The 23,418-nt window shown below is 40.1% G+C and overlaps 1 protein-coding gene across 10 annotated transcripts in view; it reads left to right on the forward strand.

The window, feature by feature from the left end:
- Positions 1-23,418, forward strand: part of DEPDC5 (DEP domain containing 5, GATOR1 subcomplex subunit) — a 125,647-nt gene that overhangs the window by 30,783 nt on the left and 71,446 nt on the right. For all 10 annotated transcript variants that reach the window (XM_049619070.1, XM_049619069.1, XM_049619071.1 and 7 more), the window contains 9 exons: positions 4,713-4,816; positions 5,104-5,178; positions 7,392-7,526; positions 8,360-8,421; positions 8,570-8,643; positions 14,538-14,607; positions 16,605-16,641; positions 17,161-17,281; positions 19,856-20,076. In XM_049619070.1, coding sequence (XP_049475027.1) covers positions 4,713-4,816; positions 5,104-5,178; positions 7,392-7,526; positions 8,360-8,421; positions 8,570-8,643; positions 14,538-14,607; positions 16,605-16,641; positions 17,161-17,281; positions 19,856-20,076 — 899 coding nt within the window. The remainder of the gene's footprint in view (positions 1-4,712; positions 4,817-5,103; positions 5,179-7,391; positions 7,527-8,359; positions 8,422-8,569; positions 8,644-14,537; positions 14,608-16,604; positions 16,642-17,160; positions 17,282-19,855; positions 20,077-23,418) is intronic.

Here is a 23,418-nt window from a genome sequence, read left to right on the forward strand (position 1 = left end):
TAAAATAAAATAAAATAAAATAAAATAAAATAAAATAAAATAAAATACTGGCATTTTCCACCTACTATATCACAAATGCCATTTGATGTCAAATATTCTACTTCCACAGCATCATTTTTATTGCTATGTAGACATTTCATTTGATTGCCAACTATTATTGAACATTGAGGTGATTTTCAATTTTTCACTATTGTCAAAGTTCTACCAATGAATGATCTTACAGTCTGTAAGCATAACCTTAGTTATAATCTTAGCATAACCTGATGACCTTAGTTATACCCTTATAACTTGGCATAACCTTCAGCATACACTTAAGATAAGTTCCCAGAAATGGAGGTATGGGGTCAAAGATACTTTGTTTTTGTTCAGACTTTTCATTTTTATAGCCAAATTGCCCTCCAAAAACATTGAAGTGAAAAATCCTGTTTTCCCAGTAACCATGTTATTTCTCTTTTTTTTATCAATACTGAATACTATTTTCTTCCTTTTTCTGACTCGTTCCCAATTGGAGTGGGAAAAAAGTTATCTCACTGAGTCTTAATAGTCATTTCTTTTATTACCAAGAGTGAATATTTTCCTATACTTATTGGCCTTTGTATTTCTCTTTTATGAGTTATATATTCATCTTCTTAGCTAATTTTTTCATCTTTTTTTGTTTTTTATCTTACCCTCTGTCTGATTTTGCAATCCAAAGGGAAGTACTTTTAATACTGTGTGAACCACCTGGGTGGTTCAGTTGGTTTAGTGTCCAACTCTTGGTTTCAGCTCAGGTTATGATCTCATGGTATGTGAGTTCGAGCCCCGCATCAGGGTCTGTGCTGGCGGTGCAGAGCCTGCTTGGGATTCTGTCTCTTCCTCTTACTTTGCCCCTCCCCAGTTCACTTTCTCTGTCTCTCAAAATAAATAAATAAACTTCACAATATAAAAATAAAAATAAATACTGTGATATATATTTCTCCAGATCTTTTTCTGTTTAGCCCATTTTAAAATCGGATGGTTTCTTTGGCTTGTTTTACTTATTTATTTTTAATTTTTTTAATGTTTTATTTTTATTTTATTTAAAAAATTTTTTTTATGTTTATTTCTTTCTTAGACAGAGAGAGACAGAGCATGAGTGGGGGAGGGGCAGAGAGAGAGGGAGACACATAATCAGAAGCAGGCTCCAGACTCTGAGCTGTCAGCACAGAGCCCGACACGGGGTTCTAACTCACAAACCGTGGAATCATGACCTGAGCTGAAGTTGGTCGCTCAACTGACTGAGCCACCCAGGTGCCCCTGTTTATTTTTTGAGAGAGAGAGAGAAAGAGAGAGAGAGAGAGAGAGACTGAGCATTGAGCATGAGCAGGGGAGGGGTAGAGACAGGAAGACACAGAATTCGAAGCAGGCTCCAGGCTCTAAGCTGTCAGCCCAGAGCCTGACGCAGGGCCCAAACTCATGAACCGTGAGCTCATGACCTGAGCTGAAGTCAGATGCTTAACTGACTGAGCCACCCAGGTGACCCTGGCTTGTCTTATTTTTATTTTATTTTATTTTTTTAACATTTATTTATTTTTTGAGAGACATAGAGAAACAGAGCATAAGTTGGGGAGGGGCAGAGAGAGAAGGAGACACAGAATCCGAAGCAGACTCCAGGCTCTGAGCTGTCAACACAGAGCCTGACATGGGCTCGAACCCACAAACTGTGAGATCATGACCTGAGCCGAAGTCGTACACTTAACCGACTGAGCCACCCAGGTGCCCCTGGCTTCTTATTTTTAATAAAATCAGATGTATTGTGGTGGAGAGAATAGCATTATGAGCCTTCATATACCCATTACTCATATTAAACAATTATCAGAGAATCATATAATTTTTGGTAGTTATATAATAGTTTGTCATAGTCTAAAATTTTATCATAATTTAATTCCTTATTGTTAGATATTTAATATTTTTCTAATTTTAAAATTGATCTATGTAGCACTGTGTATCTATGTATCTATATAAATACATATATAGTTATGCATTTTGAATGTTTCTTGTCTTTTTTTTTTAATTTGACTATTTTTTTTAGAGCTGTTTAGGTTGATAACAAAATTGAGAGAAGTTACAGGGATATCCCATACACCTCTTGTGCCCACACATACATAATGCCCTTCCCCTTATTATCAACATTCCTCACCAGAGTGGTGCATTTGTTACAATTAATGAACCTACACAGATACACCATAATCACTGAGAGTCCATAGTTTACCTTATGGTTCACTCTTGGTGTTGTATATTCTGTTGGTTTGGACAAATATATAATGACATGTCTCCATGATTATGGAGTATTTTCACTGCCCTAAAAATCCTTAGTGTTCCAGTTATCCCTTCCCCCCAACCCCCATCCCCTGGCAACCACTGATCTTTCTAGAGTCTGTACAGTTTTGCCTTTTCCAGAAAGTCCTAGAGTTGGAATCATATAGTATGTAACCTTTTCATGTTGGCTTTTTTCACTTAGTAATATATTTAAGTAATATTCATGGCTTAATAGCTCATTTCTTTTTAGCACTCAGTAGTATTCCATTGTCTGGTTGTATCACAGTTTGTCCCATTCCTTTACTGAAGGGCATCTTGGTTGCTTTCAAGTTTTGGCAATTATAAAGTTTCTATACTCATGTGTAGGTTTTTGTGTGCACCTAAGTTTTCAACTCATTTGGGGAAATACCAAGGAGTATGATTGCTAGATCATATGATAGGAGTATATTTAGTTTTGTAAGAAACCACCAAACTGTTTTCCAAAGTAACTCCATTATTTTACATTCCCACCAGCAGTGACTCAAAGTTCCTATTGCTCCATATCCTTACCAGCATTTGGTATTGTCAGTGTTCTAGATTTTGGCCATTCTAATGGTCACTTATTGCTGTTTTAATTTGCATTTCCCCATATGACATGATGTGAAGCATCTTTTCATATGCTTATTTGCCATGTGTATTTCTTCTTTGGTGAGGTGTCTGTTCAGGTATTCTGCCCATCTTTAAATTGGGTTGTTTATTTCTGATTGTTGAGTTTTAAGAATTCTTTGTGTTTTTGGATGATAGTTCTTTATCAGATGTGTCTTTTGCTGACATTTTCTTCTAGTCTGTGGCTTGTCTTCTAATTCTCTTGTCATTGTCTTTCCCAGAGCAGAAGTTATTTAATTTTAATAAGGTCTAGTTTATCAGTTTTTCTCTTTCATGGATTGTGGCTTTGGTGTTGAATCTAAAAAGTCATCACCCTAGGAGCGTCTAGGTGGCTCAGTCGGTTAAGTGTCCAACTTGATTTTGACTTGGTTCATGATCTCATGGTTGGTAAGTCGAGCCCCATGTCAGGCTCTGTGCTCACAGTGTGGAGTGTGCTTGGGATTATCTCTCCCTCTTTGCCCCTTTCCTGCCAGTACCCGCACACTCTCTCTCACTTTCTCTCTCTCAAAACAAGTAAATAAAACTTAAAAAAAAAAGTCATCACCCCAACTAGTGTCATCTGGGTTTTCTAGTATGTTATCTTTTAGGAGTTTTATAGTTTTACATTTTATATTTAGGTCTATGATCTGTTTTGAGTTAATTTTATGAAGGGTGTATAGTCTGTATCTAGAATCTTTTTCTTTTCTTATTTTTTGCATGTGGATGTCCAGTTGCTCCAGCACCATTTGTTGAAAAGAATGTCTTTGTTCCATTGTGTTGTCTTTGCTTCTTTGTCAAAGATCTGTTGGGGTGCCTGGGTGGCTTAGTCAGTTAAACATCTGACTTTGGCTAAGGTCATGATCTCATGGTTCGTGGGTTTGAGCCCCGCATCAGACTCTGTGCTGACATCTCAGAACCTGGAACCTGCTTCAGATTCTGTTTCTCCCTCTCTCTCTACCTGTCCCCAGCTTGTGCTCACTAGCTCTCTCTCTCAAAAATAAATGAACATTAAAAAAAAAATCTGATTATATTTTGGGGGTTCTGTTTCTGGGCCCTTTATTCTGTTCCATTGATCTATTTATCTACTCTTTCACCAATGCCACACTATCTTTAGCTTTATTTGTAGCTTTATAGTTAAGTCTTGAAGTTGGATAGTGTTAGTTTTCCACCTTTGTTCTTTTCCTTCAATATTGGGTTGGCTATTGTGGGTCCTGTATGTTTCTTTAGGATAAATTCCTAGCATACACACACATGCAAACCTATATGTATGTATGTATACACACACACACACACACACACACACACACACACACACATATATACACACACATTTATTTTTATTTTTTGTAATACATTCACATGTATTTTTAAGGTTTTTAAGGTTCATAAGCTCTACAGTAAACAGATTCTCACCTATCCCTTTCTACTAATGTAGTTCCCTGTCATAGATTTGTTTATTAGATATATATGTAAAACCTACATATAGATGTTTTATTTTATGCTTCTTATATACCACCTAATTATAATTCATTGTATGAAGATTTCATGTTCCTGCTGAATACTAGGCATTAATATGATTTCAAGGCAATTTTTAAATATTTTCTTACTTTTTGTTTTCAATCTATATAACTATTGATAATACAGGTCTTTGTTAATGTTTGTTACATGCACTTGGCTTTAATACTTATTATTATGTGATAAATTACCTTAACCCTGGAAATCTCATCTTCTCCTTTCTTTTGAAATTCTGTGAGAGACCTGATGTATGTAATAGCTGCTCAATGTCTATTTTATGACAATATTCCTTTCAGAGTGGTGGTGCAGAATGAGAGGAGAGAAGAGTGGACATCACTCCTTGTGACCATTAAAAAACTCTTTATCCAGTATCCAGTGTTGGTGCGACTGGAACAGGCAGGTACTGCATTCATAATGACAGAAAGTGCAGCAGGGAAAGGAGGTGTAGGATGGAGGCTGGGAGATGAGAGGTTCATGCTTGCTTCTTTCACAGTGCTGGACAGAGTTTCTGCTTCTGGTCAGGTTTCTATTTCCAGTTGGGTCTAATTGTTCATTACATATGCAGTAAGTTCAATAGTATACCTACTACAGGGTAGGGGGACCTATGGAGCCAGACACTTTCCACTTGTTCTTTAAGAGTTCATCTTTCATGGGATACTTTTCCTTCTCTTATGTCTTTTGCTTCAGAGGGCTTTCCTCAAGGAGATAATTCTACCTCAGCACAAGGAAACTACCTAGAGGCCATCAATCTGTCATTCAATGGTGAGTAAGGACACAAGCCGTGGTGATCTGGCATCTTGTTTACCACATGGCTGTGAACTTCTTTTTACTAATGTCCAAAGACCCAGACCCAGTTGAAGATCTCCCCACCCATGTATTCCAAAGATTAACTGAAAGAAGTAACTTCTGATTGGATGGTTTTAATGGCCAACATTTAGCTCTTAGATCTTCCACTGGGAATTAACTTGCTATTCTCATCTGCTTCTCATGGTAACTTGAGAGTAAAGAGCTGGAGGGAATCTTCCTTGGGCTGTTTTACTACAGACTGTATTCTTACTGTTTTCTATGCTATCCCTCAATTGCTTCTAAGTAATTTAAAAAAAAATTTTTTTTAATGTTTTTTTGTTTATTTTGAGAGAGAGAGAGAATACCTGCAAGTAGGGGAGGGGTGGGGAGAGAGAGAGAGAGAGAGAGAACGAACCCCAAGCAGATTCCACACTGTCAGTACAAGCCTGATGGAGGGCTCGAACTCATGAACTATGAGATCGTGACCTGAGCCGAAGTTGGATACTTAACTGACTGAGCCACTCAGGCACCTCAAATCTTTTTTTTTTTTTTTTTTAATTACAAAAGGAACCCATGTTTTAAGAATTCAAATAATCAGAGGTATATCAAGTAAAAATGAAGATCTCCCTCCTTCCTCTACTGTCATTTCCCTTCTAAGAGGGAACCTTCTTAACAGTGTGGTGTGACTTCTTCCAAATGCTTGTCCCTGGATGTGTTAGCTGATATGCTTTGTTTGCAAACAACAGAAACCTACTGAATTGGTTTACGCAAAAAAGAAAAATTTACTCTTAGGATATAGAGACCTGGTGGGCCGTCAGGAAAGGCTTGAATGTTATGCTGAAGAAGGTGGGGACCAAAGTGGCTCTAGGAACTGCAGCAGCAGGTATTCCTGGAGCAGTGTTCAGCTCCCAGCTCTGCTGTCAGCTCTCTGCTCTCTGTTCAGAATTCCATGTTCCCAGCAGAGAGTCTGATTGGCTCAGCTCTGGTTAGGCATCTATTGACACTCGCCAGTGGTGGAAGTAATGATGTGTGGTCACTTCACACGTATAACCTGCCTGTGCTGGCAATTCTAAAGCATGGGTCTTTTTATTTTTGTATTTAAAAAAATTTTTTTTAATGTTTATTTATTTTTAGGAGAGAGTGCAAGCTAGGGAGGGGCAGAGAGAGAGAGAGACAGACAGACAGACAGACAGACAGGCACAGAATCTGAAACAGGCTTCAGGCTCTGAGCTGTCAGCATGAATTCACGAACCATAAGATCATGACCTGAGTCAAAGTCAGACACTTAACAGACTGAGCCACACAGGTGCCCTTCCCCTTCTTTTAAGTTTATTTATTTTGAGAGAGAGAGAGGGAGAGAGAGAATGCCAAACAGGCTTTTCACTGTCAGCATGGAGCCCAAGGAGGGGCTTGAACTCATGAACTGTGAGATCATGACATGATGTCATCATGACATGTCAGTCAGCCCAAGCATGGAGTCTTTTATTTATAAATCTTTTTTCATATTGGAATATGTTTGGTTTTCCAAAGTAAGGATTGTACAGGACAGAAATAAAAATTAACTTGCCAAATTTACAAATTCACCCCAAGTTTCTTGTCCATTCTTTTGAATATTGTCTTAAATTAATATTTTTGTAGGGGCACCTGGGTTGCTCATCGGTTAAGCGTCAGACTTTGGCTCAGGTCATGATCTCACAGTTCGTGGGTTCGAGCCCCACGTCGGGCTCTGTGCTGACAGCTCAGAGCCTGGAGCCTGCTTCAGATTCTGTGTCTCCCTCTCTCTGCCCCTCCCCACTCACATTCTGTCTCTTTCTTGCTCTCAAAAATAAATAAAACATTAAAAAATTTTTAAAAAATTAATATTTTTGTCAGTTTCAGTACAGACTCATTTATGGATTGTTTAAACTAAAGTCATGAAATTTGAGCATTTAAGACAACACGAGGCAAGTAGTAGGCATTAATGAGGGGTGTTAACAAAGGCAACATTGGCATAGTCTTGTGTTCAAGCAGTTCTTAATGTAGAAGGGGAAAGGAAGATGTGCACACGGCTAACTAGAATTCAGGTCAGAACTGCAATTGCTGCAATAGAAACATGGACAAAATAGTCTGAGGGCATAGAGAGGCTTGCAAGTGGCTGGTTTCTGAAAAGCTGTAACATCTGCATTGGAGAACTTTTGCTTTCTTTCAAGTGTTTGACAAGCACTACATCAACCGCAACTTTGACCGAACTGGGCAGATGTCTGTGGTGATCACACCTGGGGTGGGTGTGTTTGAAGTGGACCGTCTACTCATGATCTTGACCAAGCAGCGAATGATAGATAATGGTAATGCTCCCTGGTTTGCACTGTCTCTGAGTGTTTATAGCCTCACTTACCTTAGAGCTCTGAGCTTTCCCTGGCTCTGTGCATCGGAGATCCTGGGGATGTGAATAATGTTAGGGGACAAAAAGCGTTCTGTGGTCAAATCGGTTAAGGAAATGTTGGGTCATAAACAGTTTAGGCAGATTCCCTAATTGTAGGTTTTAATTTGTTAGTGTATCTTGTTTATCTCTAATGGGTGTAACAGGTACTCAGAGTTTTCCAAACATATCTGACACTGGAGAGCTCTTCGGAGGGATCGTTTCAAGGAACCAGTGTGTCATCAGCCCATCTTGGGGACTACCATCAGATTGTATGATCTAGTCCTCCCTCTGTGGTGTGCCATGCTTTCCCAATTTGTAATTCTGGTTCCATTAAATTTGGGCTTCCAAAAGATGGGGGTGGAGTGTAAATCCTGGATTGTCAATTAAGAAGCTCTGTTAAAATGGTATGGATTGTTTTGCTGTCTTACTGAAATTTCAAGATTCCTTTTCCTTTCTGGTCATGAAACTTTAGCAATAGAGGCCTGGGTTGTCCTTTTGACAAATCATGATCTACAAAGCAGTCCAAGGCTAATTGTCAAGCACTGAATAATGTCAGGTGTGATGAGACCTGGTAAAGAAGAAACAAACAAAATGCATCTCTTTTCTTCTTTGCTGTGTAGGCAGCCCTGTGAGGTTATAAATCTTAGGATGGGAAGTCGGTTTTGTTTAGTTAAATAATATTGTTAATAGATTGGGACACTTATCTCTACTTCTTCCCACCCCCACCCCAAACTCTTTTTGTCTTCTCTTTTTTAGGAATTGGTGTGGACTTGGTGTGCATGGGGGAGCAACCATTACATGCTGTCCCATTGTTCAAGGTAATACAATTTTGGATTGCTTACTAAAGGCCAGTCTCTAGTACTGGCCTAGAGTGATCTTGAGAATACTTAAAAACAGAACAGTTGGAGCAGTTCCACATCCTACTTGTTTTCTAGCTGATCTGTGCACTGGCTTTTTCCCTTCCAGCTACATAATCGAAGTGCACCTCGTGATTCTCGGCTGGGCGATGACTATAATATTCCTCACTGGATAAACCACAGGTGGGTGTAACCTTGATTCACAGTTGAATAACTTCCTTGCCATTTTCTCTTCACATCTGTTAAGTTCTTACTATGAAAACTTTTGTCAAGAAAATGTGGAAACTAAAGTTCTAACATTTGCTTAGAGCCTCTGTACATTTAAAGCAGTGGCAGTAACATAAGAACAGTCTAGAGTGAAAGAAAATAAAAGCAAATTTTGAAGGACTTATTTTTATTATCCCCAGCTCCTACTATTTCCAACTCCCACAGACGATAGCAGACAGCATTGTACCTGGCATTCTCTGTTTGTAGAAAAATCCCTGTGTCTCTTCTTCACATGGGACAAGGCCTCAGTGTTTCTGCTGATTGGGGCTCAAGGATGGTGTCTCTCATGCCTCTGTCAGAGCCACTGCCTTATCCCAGTCCTCATTTTTTTTTTTTAAAGTTTATTTATTTTGAGAGAGACAGAGACAGCCTGAGTAGGGGAAGGGCAGAGAGAGGGGGAAAGAGAGAGAATCCCAAGCAAGCTCCATGTTGCCAGTGCAGAACCTGACATGGGGCTCAAATCCACGAAACTGTGAGATCATGACCTGACCTGAAACCAAGAGTCAGAGGCTTAACCAACTGAGCCACCCAGGTACCCCCAGTCCTCATCTTTTTTGGATGATAATCTTAATAGTGTGTCTATTTCTGATCTCTCTCCTTCAGTCCTTCCTTTAGAACAGGGTTTCTCCACCTGGACTCTACTGACATTTTGGGCCAGATCATTCTTTTGTTGGGGCTGCCCAGTGAATTGTAGCCTGTTGAGCAGCATCCTTGGCCTCCACCCTCTAGATGCCAAGAGCACCCACCCCAGTGTGACAACCAGAATGTCTGCAGGAGGCATGCCTAAGTGAATTTTCCTATCAGAAAACCTGGAGAGGGGCGCCTGGGTGGCTCCATCGGTGAAGCATCCGACTCTTGGGACTCTTGGTTTCAGCTCAGGTCATAATCTCACAGTTCGTGAATTCGAGCCCCACGTCAGAATCAGTGCTGGCAGTATGGAGCCTGCTTGGAATTTTCTGTCTCCCTCTCTCTCTGCCCCTTCCCCTCAACTCTCAAAATAAATAAATAAACTTAAAAAAAAAAACAAAAAAAACAAAAAAAAAAACAAAACCAAAAACCTAGAGAAAGTTAAATTATTTCTTTGAAATACTGCAGGTAGAGCTCATACCTCCTAGAAACTTACTATGAGAACTAGAATATCTTCAAGTCTGCAAAAAATGAAAGGCCTTGGACTATTTTTTAATGTTTCATGATTTTTTTAAGTGCTTGCAGGTTTATGGAGAATTCAGTTGAAAATGTTGGAAACTGAGGAGAGAAATAATTTAGACTAAAAACAAAAAATTCAAAAAACTAAAATGTCTGCTGCATTGCCACATGCCTCCTGGGTGGCAGATTCCCTCTGCCCCCATTGACAGTCACTTCTTTAGACCAGTGGTTTTCTTCTTTCCTTTCTAATTTTTTTCGTTAAGCAACAGGGCCCTTTTTTTAAGTAAAGATCTTACTTGCAACCAAATATACAATAGTAAAAAGTTCTTTTTTTTTTAAAGTTTATTTATTTTGAGAGAGAGTGTGAGAGAGCAGGGGAGGACAGAGAGAGAAGAGAGAGAATCCCAAGCAGGCTCTGTACGGTCAGTGCAGCACCTGATGTGGGGCTCAAACTGACAAATTGCAAAATCATGACCTGAGCCAAAGTCGGATGGACACTTGACTGACTGAGGCACCCAGGCACCCCAATGTTACTGTTTTTTAATTTATTTATTAAAATTTTTTTTAATTTTATAAAATTTATTTTTGAGAGAGAGAGAGACAGCACGAGCAGGGAAGAGGGAGTGGGGGACACAGAATCCAAAGCAGGCTCCAGGCTGCTCAATGTGAGGCTCGAACTCACAAGCTGTATGATCATGACTTGAGCTGAAGTCGGATGCTTAACTGACTGAGCCATCCAGGCACCCCATTGTTATTTTTTTAATGTTTATTTTATTAGTTATTTTGAGAGAGAGAGAGCAAGTAAGCATGTACAGGGGAGGGGCAGAGAGAGAAGGAGAGAAAGAAATCCCAAGCAGGCTAGGCTCCACGCTCAACACGGAGCCTAATGGAGGGCTTAGTTCCACAATATGAGATCATGACCTGAGCCAAAACCAAGAGTCAGATGCTTAACTGACTGAGCCACCCAGGTGCCCCTGCTGTTACTGTTATTTTAAAAATTTGGTTTGAGTAAAATAGTATTTTGAACTTTTTTTCACTTATTTCAGAGACCAATGTATCTTCTTTTTTTTAAAGCATTTTCTTTTTTTTTTTTCTTTAAAGTTTATCCACTTGTTCTGAGAGAGAGCATATGCGCAAGTGTGCATGAGCAAGGGAGGGGCAGAGAGAGAAGGAGAGAGATAACCCCGAGCAGACTCCACACTGTCAGCACAGAGCTGGATGTGGGGCTCAATCCCACGAACCGTGAGATCATGACCTGAGCCAAAATCGAGAGGCAGATGTTCAACCTACTAAGTCCCCCAGATGCCCTGATGTATCTTTTTATCAGCCCTCTCATTAGATTTGGATTTGTAATCTTATTGTGCATATATATATGTATATATAGAGAGAGAGGGAGAGAGAGAGAGAAAGAGACAGAGAGGGAGGGAGAGAGAGTGAGAGTATGAGATGGGGAGAAGGCAGAGGGAGAGAGAGAATCCTAAGCAGGCTCCATGCTCAGCACAACACCTCAAATGGGGTGCATTCCCATGACCCTGGGATTGTGACATGAGCTGAAATCAAGAGTCAGTGTTCGACCAACTGAACCACCCATGTGCCCCTGGATTTGTAATCTTTGAATAGGTATTCAGATTCTTTAAAAATATTTTTTTTTTAATTTTTTTTTTTTTACATTTATTTTTTGAGAGACATAGAGCACAAGTTGGGGAGGGGCAGAGAGAGAAGGAGACACAGAATCCGAAGCAGGCTTCAGACTCTGAACTGTCAACACAGAGTCTGATGCAGGGCTCAAACACACAAACTGGGATCATGACCTGAGCCAAAGTCAGATGCTTAACTGACTGGGCCACCCAGGCGCCCCCCCCAAAAAAATTTTTTTTAATGTTTATTTATTTTTGGGAGAGAGAGTGTGTGTGAGTGGGGGAGAGGCAGAGAGAGAAGGAGAGAGAGAAGGAGAGAAAGAATCCCAAGCAGGCTCCACACTGCCAGCACAGAGCCAGATGCAGGGCTCACCCCACGATTACCTGAGCCGAAACCCAAGAGTTGTACACTTACCCGACTGAGACACCCAGGTGCCCCTGAATATACATTAAGATTCTTTTGCCCATAAGAAAACAGCTGCTGTTTAATTATACACCATATTTCATTGTTTTACGTTTGGTTTAGGAAATAATTAAGGGAGAGAGTAGCTATCACACACAAAATTGTATATGAATTTAAACACTGTAATTTCCTCAAATGTTAATTAATAATAACTTGAAGGTTTCCTGATTTATCACTGTATTTTTCATCCCAAATTGGCTTTCTGATACCATTTAAGATGGACGATGATTCACACATGTATGACTTCAGAATCTGAGAGCTGGGATGGCCTGAGGCCTGCTTTTCACATCTCACTGTGAATCTTGTTTGCTTGAGCCACTCATAGACAGGAGCAAAGAGGGCTTGTGGCCAGAGGTGCATGGCTGCTTGGAAGGGCCATTGTTCATATCCTGTCCACTAGCCTCTTCAAAATCATTCCACAAGGCCAGAGACCTTACTTGAAGCATAATCAAATTATCTTCAGTGAAAAGTTATTCTCCCAAGTATTATTGGCTAGTCATGAAAATTGATCCAAAAAGTAAATTAATAGCAGATACATAAGAGTTATAAAACGGGCATTTGAGGATGCCATAGGCATTTGGAGTCTGTTTTAGAGATCATAGAGACCCTCCAGTCATACTGTATAGGTGTTCCAGGAGGGTAACTTGACTTGCCAAAGGTTGAGCAGCAAGTTCATGGCAAAGCTGAAGCTGTTGGTTTAAACCATTTGAAATTGTGATTTTTACACTGGGTTTGACCTTCAAACATAGCAATTTCATGTAGATACATCTAATAGAAACCCATTCTTCTGGCTAATATCACTTTAATACTCAGATCTTTTGCAATTAATGTCTGGAAAGCAAGCAGCATCCTCTACTTGTACTTTCCTTGGTACCACTCTGAGGAGTCAAGTCCCAGGGGCTAGTTGGACTCCAGGTCTGATTGCAGTTGGTATTTTTTTTTTTTTTTAATTTATTCAATTTGAGAGAGACAGAGAGAGTGAGCAGGGGAGGGACGGAGAGAGAGGGAAAGAGAATCCCAAGCAGACTCCGCACCACCAGCACAGAGCCCAACACAGGGTTTGAACTCATGAAACGTAAGATGATGACCTGAGCTGAAACCAAGAATTGGATGCTTAACCAACTGAGCCACCCAAACGCTCCTCCTTTCTTTTTTTAAAGTTTATTTATTTATTTTGAGTGAGAGAGAGAGAGAGCACAAGTGGGGGAGAGGCAGAGAGAGAGGGAGAGAGATAGAATCCCGAGCAAGCTCCCCACTGACAGCACGGAGCCCAGAGTGGGGCTGGAACCCACGAACTGTGAGATCATGACCTGAGCCAAAGTTGAATGCTTAACTGACTGAGCCACCCAGGCACCCCGCAGTTGGTATTCTTATGTTATGCACATAATGCATAATGTGTTAGTTACTGGATTGCCCTACAGTTCACTGGTTATCTATTGATAACTTTTTTTTTTTTTTTTTTTTTTTTTTGCTTATGATCAGAGTTATAATGGAAGATGGGGATTGGTTAGTGTTCAAAACATCTTTCCCATAAGTTAATTATAGATAAAAGAGACTACAGAGACATGCCTAAGATGGAAAAGTCTATTTAGCCTCTGTTTACTCATTAGACCCAGGGCAAGATTGGGTTTCCCAATTTTCTTGTGTGTCTGATGTGACTGCATTAAGATATGATTTTCAGGGGCACCTGGGTGGTTCAGTCAGCTAAGTGTCCCACTCTTGGTTTTGGTTCAGGTTATGATCTTGGGGTTTGTGAGTTTGAGCCCCGTGTCAGGCTCTGCACTGACTGTGTGGAGCCTACTTCGGGTTCTCTCTCTCTCTTCTCTCTGGCCCTCCCCTGCTCATGCTCTCTCTCCCTGTCAAAAATAAATAAACTTAAAAAAAAAAAGATATGATTTTCAAAGAGATAACAATTTGATGATTTGTGCCATATTTTCTTAAGACCATTTTTTTTCTTTTCTTGCCTGACTTATTCTTGCTTACCAAGTGCTGTTCAACCCAAGAGTGATAAAGACCACACTTGGGCCCAGCATCGTGCCAAGTATCAAGATGCAAAAGTATCATGGTGTAAATAGATGTAATCTCTGCCAGGAGGAGGAGATTCTCATCCAGTTAGGAATCAGGACTAGTGTGAAACAGTTAACAAGGGAAAAAAGAATAGAACAATAATTAAAACCATATTTAATATTTTGTAGTAATTACAGAACAAGTTAGAATTGGAGGAATCAGTGAAGCCTGAGACATAGGCAGTCAAGAGAGGACTAATCCATGGCTGGGGTTTCAATTTAAAGTTTAAAATGCAAGGAACTTATGGGGTGCCTGCGTGGCTCAGTCGGTTAAGTGTCTGACTTCATCTCAGGTCATGATCTCACATTCATGAGTTTGAGCCTCGGATCAGGCTCTACGCTGACAGATCAGAGCCTGGATCCTGCTTTGGATTCTGTGTCTCCCTCTGTTCATGCTTTGTCTCTCTCTCTCTCTCAAAAAATAAATAAATATTAAAAAAAATTAAAAAATATATAAAATGGAAGGGGCTTAAATTAATGACCTTTTTTCTTTCACAGTTTCTATACGTCTAAAAGCCAGCTCTTTTGTAACAGTTTCACCCCACGAATAAAACTGGCAGGAAAGAAGGTAGGTGTCACCAACCTGTAGAGCCTTCAGGGAGTGTCACACACCAACATGGTTATTTTGATCCCAGGATATGCCCTTCTTCCCCATGGTCATGAGTAGAGTTCAAGACATTTGTCTTAGAACTTTATGATTTTCCACATTAAATACATCAACAACAAGACAAACCTCCAGAGTATAAGAAATATCTTTGGGAAAACTATGACAACTCTTTTTAGTTCTTTAATAATGAATATTTTTGTCATGATGTGATTGGTTTATTCAGATACTGGGACTGCTCAGATACCTTTGGGGACAAAGACATGGGCACGCATTGCAGCAAAGGGGAAATATGATGTAAAGATCACATCTTGGCAGTAAAGAAATGCAAATTCAAACAAGAATGGAGATTCTTTTTGTTTACCAAATGGGTTTATTTTATTTTATCAAGATTTTATTTTATTTTAATATTTCTTTATTTGAGAGAGAGAGAGAGAAACAGAAACACAGAATCCAAAGCAGACTCCAGGTTCTGCGCTGTCAGCACAGAGCCTGATGTGGGGGCTTGAACTCATGAACCGTGAGATCGTGACTTGAGCCGAAGTCAGATGCTTAACTGACTGAACCACCCAGGTGCCCCTAAATATTTTATTTTTAAGTAATCTCTATGCCCAACGTGGGGTTCAAACTTAGAACCCCGAGACTGAGAGTCATACGCTCCACTGACTGAACCTGCCAGGTGGCCCTGCTTATCGAAAGGTTTAAAACAAAACAGTTATACCAAGTCCTGGGAAAAGTGGTGATATTGGTGCTTGAGTACCTGGTTGGTGTACAATACTTACAAAAAGCAGTTCAGCCATGTGTATCAAGGACAATGAAAACGTTCATGCCATTTGACCAGACAATTCCATTTTTGGCTATATGGTTTAAGGAAATAATTTGAGGATATTGAATGCAAATAGGATCTTTATTTATAATAGTTAGAAGTTGAAAATAATAGGGAAATGACTAAACCATGAACTACACTCCATGTAATATATTGCCAGTCAATAAAAGTGCCAGTTTTAAGAACCTTAAAACGTGTTTTTGATATAAGGTGAAGAGACACACAGACTGTTGGGTATGTAGGTGGCATACCAGGTACTCTCACCCATCCATCTGCCTGTTTCTAGCAGAGTTAAACTGTGAAAGCTGCTCTATTGTGGTCATGTTAGTAGTATCAGGGCCATTTTTTCCCTTTTTTGGGAGGGGTAATGGGTTAATGTTACTCTTCTAATAAGGAAAATATTAATTGCGAGGACTATGAAGACTCCTTCTAAAATGGGCTTTGTCAAGTAGTGAGGTGCTAGGAGAAGGGACTCTTCCCAGAAAGGGCCACCTCCTGCCCTCTGAGGTTTTATGCCTTCATCTCAACCCTTCTGGGCAAAGTGGAACATGGAGGAACTTCTCTATACATGATGATTTTAAAGAAGAAAGAGTGAGTATTGTTAGAGAAGTTTAAAGGGTCCTGAAAAAGACTTATTTGGAAGAGGAAAAAAAAAGCTCTTTGTGTTTTCTTTCTACCTCTGTAAAGCATTTCAGCAAACTGGGTGATCTCTTATAGGTGTAGGCAAACCAGTGAGAGCACTGTAGTGAAGGGGGCCATGCGCATGAATGGTTTGGGGGCAGGTAGGATACACATACCACTGGACTGACTGAGAACAGGAAGGACTGGGCTTGGATTTTGGCTCTGCCACCTGTTTTGTGACTTTGAGGAAGTCCCTTTTTCTTTCTAGAATTGAATGCCCTCACCTATACGGTGAGGATAGAGTTTTGAGGGCAACCAAGGTGTGAGGTGGGCCTGGTAGGGCCTGACACTGCGGTAGGTAGGCCTCAGGTGTTTGCTCCTGCCTTCCCATCAGCTACAGGGAGGGGTAAGGCATGGTCTCTACCCAGGGGAGCAGCCACCTACATACTGTGCCTTGTGATAAGTTCTATTTTAGCAGAGGAGGAAGTGATTAATTATCTATTTAATTTTACAGCCTGCCTCTGAGAAAGCAAAAAATGGCCGTGATACATGTGAGTATTTTGGGGACCTCCTTTTGTCCCGTTTAAAAAGAGTCTGCTAACCCATGGCAACAAGATTATGTGAGGTCGCATAAGCAGTTCACAGCTAAGTTGGGAGACCTGAGTTTCCCTCGGAAAGTCCTTTAACTGCCTTGTATATTTTCGTCCTGTCAGCTGTGAAACAGATGCTGACAAACCTTTTCTTTTCCATCAGTCAATTGTAGGGATCAGGCAGAAAGTTTTAAAGTACTAACCGTACCACATATTAAGAGGATCTTTTTTAAAAGTGGGATCACAGAAGAGTGAAATACTACCCAAACTTTCCCCTTATTTAGTGCTACACTCTTTTCTATATCACTTTGACATGTTAGTCATTTAATTTCAAGAACCTGATGAATGGGTTATTATCCCACTTTTTTCAGGGAGACATGATGGTGATCACCTGTGTCTTGTGGATTTTGATGAAAGCCCTCTGAAGGCATCTGGTTGAAATGTATTTTAATGACCATTCACTTGATTTGTGTATTTCAGCTCTTGGGACTCCAAAAGAATCTGAGAACGCCCTTCCCATCCAAGTAGATTATGATGCCTACGACGCCCAAGTGTTCAGGCTGCCAGGCCCATCCCGGGCTCAGCGCCTCGCTACCTGCAGGTTTTTTGCCAGATTCACTTTGGGGTGTATATGAAAATTGCTTGGGAAAACCTTAGGGCCTGCAGGGACCTTCATGAGAGCAACCTGGAAAATGTTTTAAATTAAAATTAGCCAAATGGAAACTATACCGTGTAGATCATTAAGGGTTCTGTTTCAAGGTTCTCTGGCCCACCCATTTTGTTAGCTATATTTGTAAGAAATGTTGTCCCCAAATAGAGTGTTCTTCTAATCAAGAGAAGCAATTCACAAATTCTAGAATCTTCTTACTGGGCTGCTATTAATGTATATATATAGATAGATTCTAGGGCCCATAGTTTCTTTGGAGTATTTTATTCCCAGTGGGCAAGAGACTTTTCTGTCTTTAATTCTTGCTTTTTAAGTGTGTTCCATGTTATTTTTGTCATATGATAGTTTTTAATTGTGCTGTAGTTGGATTTACCAATATATTCATTTCTGAGTCTTATGTAAAAAGGCGTCCCATCCCAGGGCTTTTTTTTTACACCCCTAGTGGACTAAATGCCATGAGTCCATTTTCCAAATTTCTTAAATATGCACGTTTATTTAAGCACAGTGATTGGAAGAATATTCCATCTCTTTTTTTTTTTCTTAATGTTTATTTATTTTTGAGACAGAGACAGAGCATGAATGGGGGAGGGGCAGAGAGAGAGGGAGACACAGAATCGGAAGCAGGCTCCAGGCTCTGAGCCATCAGCCCAGAGCCTGACACAGGGCTCGAACTCACGAACTGTGAGATCGTGACCTGAGCTGAAGTCGGACGCCCAACCAACTGAGCCACCCAGGCGCCCCAATATTCCATCTCTTCACATTGGCAGTTGAGCTTATAGTAGCCACATGATTGTCTTCTCTCCTTTCATCTCGTCCCATCTTAAGATGAAAACATTTAGGGGCACCTGGGTGACTCAGTTGGTTAAATGGCTGACTTCTGCTCAGGTCATGATCTCTCTCACGGTCTGTGAGTTCTCTGTGCTGACAGCTTGGAGCCTGGAACTGCTTTGGATTCTGTGTCTCGCTCTCTCTGCCCCTGCCCACTCATGCTCTGTCTCTGTCTCTCTCTCTCAGAAATAAAAACACATTAAAAATTTTTTTAAAAAGATGAAAACATTTAGAGCTCAGACATAAAACATTTCCTAAATGTTTAGAACCTTTAGTGCCATTAACTACAGTTCTCTTATACATAGATCTGCTTAGGGATTTGGTAGCACTTTCCTCCCGAGTATTTAAAAATGCTTTCACACACACACAAAAATAAAAAAAAAATAAATAAAAATGCTTTCACAGTCGAAGATCTTTGGTTTTGTTTTTTCTAAACAAAGATGGCAAGACATGGTATTTCAGAAACTTAGGTCTTATGTTTCCTGAGGGAGCCGCCTGTGTCTTAATTGGTACTCTGTCTCCCTGCACAGGACTAAGCATACATTGGTGCCCAGATATTTACTGTTGCAATAATGTACATGCAGTCAGCCCAGGGGATCTATTTTCAGGCTCCATTTAAGCTCTGACTTAAGACAAAATCCTTCCAGGCGGAAACAGAACAGCTCTGATACCAGAGGAGGAGCCCTATCTGTAGTTGCTAACTCTTACATTCTGAATTTTTGCCTCCCTATTGGGCTTCTCCCTTTTTGATCCTTGCTCCTACTACTTCCAGAAGTTTTCTCCTTAGGGAGTTTTATGTTTTAATAAGGATAAACTTTTTAAAACCTTTATTAAGGAAATGTTCAAACATACTCAAATAGAGTAGTATAATGAAGAGTGATCAGTGTCTTGTCTGCCTCATTTCATTGCTTTCCCTACATTTTACATTTTGTTGGAGTATTCTAAAACAAATCCCTTTTTTAACCTGTAAATGTTATAGTGTATGTCTTTAACAAATAAGAATTAAAAAATAAATTATCCCAAGTACCAAAATTAACACTAATTCTTTAATATCTTCTAACAGCTAGTCTATATTCAAATTTCCCAATTGTCTCAAAAATGTGTTTTTACAGTTGGTTGATTTGAATTGGGACCTAAAGAAGATGCAGACAAAGCATTTGGTTGGAATGTGTTTTTTCTGTGACTGTAGATTATGTTGCTTTTTTCATTTGGCTGATTGTTTTGTTATAATGTTTAACTTGTCCTCTCTTCTCTGAATTTCCTGTAAACTAGCAATTACCTCTAGAGGCCTGATTATATTTAGGCTCAATTTTTGGTCCAAGAAGACTCCTGAGGTGGCTGTGTACTTTCTCTTGGATCATATCATATCCTGTCTAGTTGCCCCATTTTCAGTGATATGAGATTGATTGGTGGGATCAAGTAGGGTTAGACTGGAATAGTGACTCCTTTACAGCTATGACCCCAGGACTTGGGCCAATTGAGAGCTGTCAGTTCTTATGCAATATCTCAAGCTGGTCGAGGGGGAATACCCCCTACATTATTTCTCACTCATAGAACACAGTGGGGATTTTTGTTATTGGTTTCCCAATTAGCTTGGGCTGGTGACAGGTTTTGGTGCTTTAATTCTAGGTGGGGCACCATCACTTGCTTGTTGGTAACTCATTGTTTCTCACTTGTCAGATCTGTGCGAGAGCGGGAGAGTCATAATCGAAAGAGCGCCAGCTCCTGTGATGTCTCATCCAGCCCTTCCCTGCCCAGCCGCACACTGCCCACTGAGGAAGTACGGAGCCAGGCTTCTGATGACAGCTCCCTGGGCAGGAGTGCCAACATCCTGATGATCCCGCACCCCCACCTGCACCAGTATGAAGTCAGCAGTTCCTTGGGCTACACCAGCACTCGAGGTCAGAGGGCTGAAGAACGGGCACAGCAGGGCAGAGCTGGGGACAGCTCTCTTCCTGCAGCAGGGGATGGGAGGGAATGTGACCAGATGTGGGGTATAAGTCCCATATCTTATTATTTCCATGCCAGTGCAAAGTGTATAAGTCACCTGAGATGTACGTATGTGTATATTATACTATTTTTGTCTCTAACACTTTTTCCCCCTTCACTGTAACTATATACCTTTCCATATGTTAATGCAGAGCTTTTCTTAGGCCTAGGGTCAAAGGTGTTTGCTTATTTTCTTATCATTGCCATTTGTGTCATGCCTAAAACAGCCTCAGTCCCATATTGTATTTTAAGATTTCTCCTCACAGTTAACTTGCTAACCCGGCTCACATTAGGGAGTACAGGTGCTACTTTTTCTGTATCTTATTCTGCCGTCCAGCAGCACCTGCAGCTAGAGTCTACAGGTACCTCCTGACTTTTTAAAAAACTTTTAATTTTGAAATAATTATTGATTCATGGGAAATGACAGATACACACACACACACACACACACACACACACACACACACGGAGGGCCTAGGTACCTTTCACTCATTTTCACCATAGCAACATGTTGTATAACTATAGATAACATCAGACCAGGAAACTGACATTGGTACAAGCCACAGAGCTCATTCAGATTTCACTAGTATTACATGCACTCATTTGTGTGTGTGTATTTCTGTGCAGTTTGTTTTGTTTTGTTTTTTAAATGTTTATTTATTTTGAGGTGGGGGCAGAGAGGGAAAAGGATACTCCCAAGCAGGCTCCATACTTTCAGCACAGAGCCCAAGAGAGGGCTCAGTCTCATGAACCATGAGATCATGGCCTGAGCTGAAATCAAGAACCAGACACTTAACCTGTTGAACCACCCAGGCATTCCATATTTGTTTGTTTGCTTGTTTGTTTATTTATTTATTTAATTAATTTATTTATTTGTTAAGTAAGCTCTGTGCCCAATATGGGTCTTGAACTCATAACCTTGAGATCATGAATCATATGCTCTAATGACTAAGTCAGCCAGGCGCTCCTCTATGCATTTTTATCACATGTGTACATTTATTTATTTATAATTATCATCATAATTAAATACAGAACTATTCCATCACCACAGGGCTGTCTTGTGTTACCCCTTTATAGCCACACACTCTCACTGATCATTCTCTTGCTCTATAATTTTGTTAATTTCAAGGATGTTATATAAATGGAAGCGCAGCCTTCCTGACTTTTGATCACTGACTTAGGAATGTTGTATACACATAGCTGCCCCCTGTTGCCCTCCTGGAAGGATTCCCAAAGGGTGAGGAATGTTTTCTATGACCCAGGGTGTTGAAGGTGAAGCCATCAGCTCCAGCACCATATATACTATGCCAAGGGCATAGTTTTTGACTATAGAAAAAATTTTGCTTGTTTTGTAACTGGTTCAAAGTATAAATAGGAAATGCTAAAAAAAGAGAAAGGAGCAGATATTTAATGACATAAGTATAGTATATCACCTATGTCACTTAATTAGTTTCAGCACTCAGGAATTTTAATACATTTGAAATTTGTAGGTTAGCATTTCCCCACTTTCTGGAAATTTCTAAGTTCGTGTGACAGTTATCCCCATTTTTCTGCAAATATTCTTAGTAGGATCTGTAACAAAAGCTAAATTACACTAAACGTTAGTTCTTCCAAAACCCTTGTTGCTCTAAAAGCCAGATCTCTGAGGAGATAATGTTGTAGCTTTGAAAGTAGCTTTGAAAATAGTTTTCTTAAAAATTTATCTGAATAGTAGAATTGATTTCAGTGTCCTTTAGTGATATTGGGGAGTTTTTTGGAAAAGCCAAAAAGCAATTCACTAGAATATTATAAGGCAGTACAATCTATAGGCCCTTAGTTTACTGTTTCTCTAGTGTGTTTAGGGGGTCTCACCCATCTACCTACCCAATGTAACATAGAAAACATTTCCCCTTTCCTCTATACATAATTTTTTTTCTATAACATATATTTAAAAAAATTTTTATTTGTTTTTTAAATTTACATCCAAGTTAGCATATAGTGCAACAGTGATTTCAGGAGTAGATTCCTTAATGTCCCTTACCCATTTAGCCCATCCCCCCCTCCCACAACCCCTCCAGCAATACTCTGTTTGTTCTCTATATTTAAGAGTCTCTTATGTTTTGTCCCCCTTCCTGTTTTTATATATTTTTGCTTCCCTTCCCTTATGTTCATCTGTATTGTATCTTAAATTCCTCATGTGAGTGAAGTCATGTGATATTTGTCTTTCTCTAATTTCGCTTAGAATAATACCCTCTAGTTCCATCCAGGTAGTTGCAATCTATATGTATTTTTGACCCACTTTATCCCTTAGTCCTTTTTCTTTTCTTTTTTCTTTTTTTTTTTTTTTAAGTAGGCTTCATGCCCAATGTGAGGCTCAAACTCATGATGCTGAGACAGAGTCGCATGCTCTACCAACTGAGCCAGCCAGGCACCCTTATCCCTTAGTCCTATTTCTCATCCTTTTCAAAGCGTTAACTTATCTTTTTTTAAATTGGATTTTCTCCTTTTATTTTCATGATAACTAACTAGACCATTTTCTTTTTTATTTGGTAAACCTGAGCATCAACTCATTAATTAACAGTGAAAAAATAGGGGTGCCTGGGTGGCTCAGTCAGTTAAGCATCCTACTCTTTGATTTCGTCTCAGGTCATGATCTCACAGTTGGTAAGTTGGAGCACTGCATCGGGCTCTGTGCTGATAGCACACAGCATAAAGCCCGCTTGGGATTCTCCTTCTCTCTCTCTCTCTCTCTCTCTCTCCCTCTCCCTCTCCCTCTCCCTCTCCCTCTCCCTTTCCCTCTCTCCCCCTCTCTCCCTCCCTCCCTCTCTCTCTCTCCCTCCCCCTCCCCCTCTCTCTGCCCCTCCCCACTTGTGCTGTCTCTGTCTCCCTCAGAATAAGTAAATAAATAAATAAATTTTAATAAAACAGTGAAAAATATAGCTTTCATAGATATCTGAATGTTCCCTTCTTGCATGCAAATCAGCTTTAAGGAATTAGCTATTACTATATACCAGGTTCTTTGGTAGGCATTGGCTAAATAATGGTGAACAAGACATATTCCTTGATGCCATGGAATTTGCATCTGCTGGACCCATTTTCTGATGTGGGTGATTGCTTTAGTGAACGTGGGATGCATACCAGGGGAGCTGGTTGTGGGTTTTAGCTCTTTGATCCACTTAGGTTATGTAGCATGTTACCTCCATCTCTATAATGGGAGCCTGTCTGCCGTTGGACAAGACAGGTTGAGTCTGTATGTCATGCCACCTCATTGCCTG

The sequence above is a fragment of the Panthera uncia genome (assembly GCF_023721935.1).
Source record: "Panthera uncia isolate 11264 chromosome D3 unlocalized genomic scaffold, Puncia_PCG_1.0 HiC_scaffold_8, whole genome shotgun sequence".
Taxonomy (NCBI): Eukaryota; Metazoa; Chordata; class Mammalia; order Carnivora; family Felidae; genus Panthera; species Panthera uncia.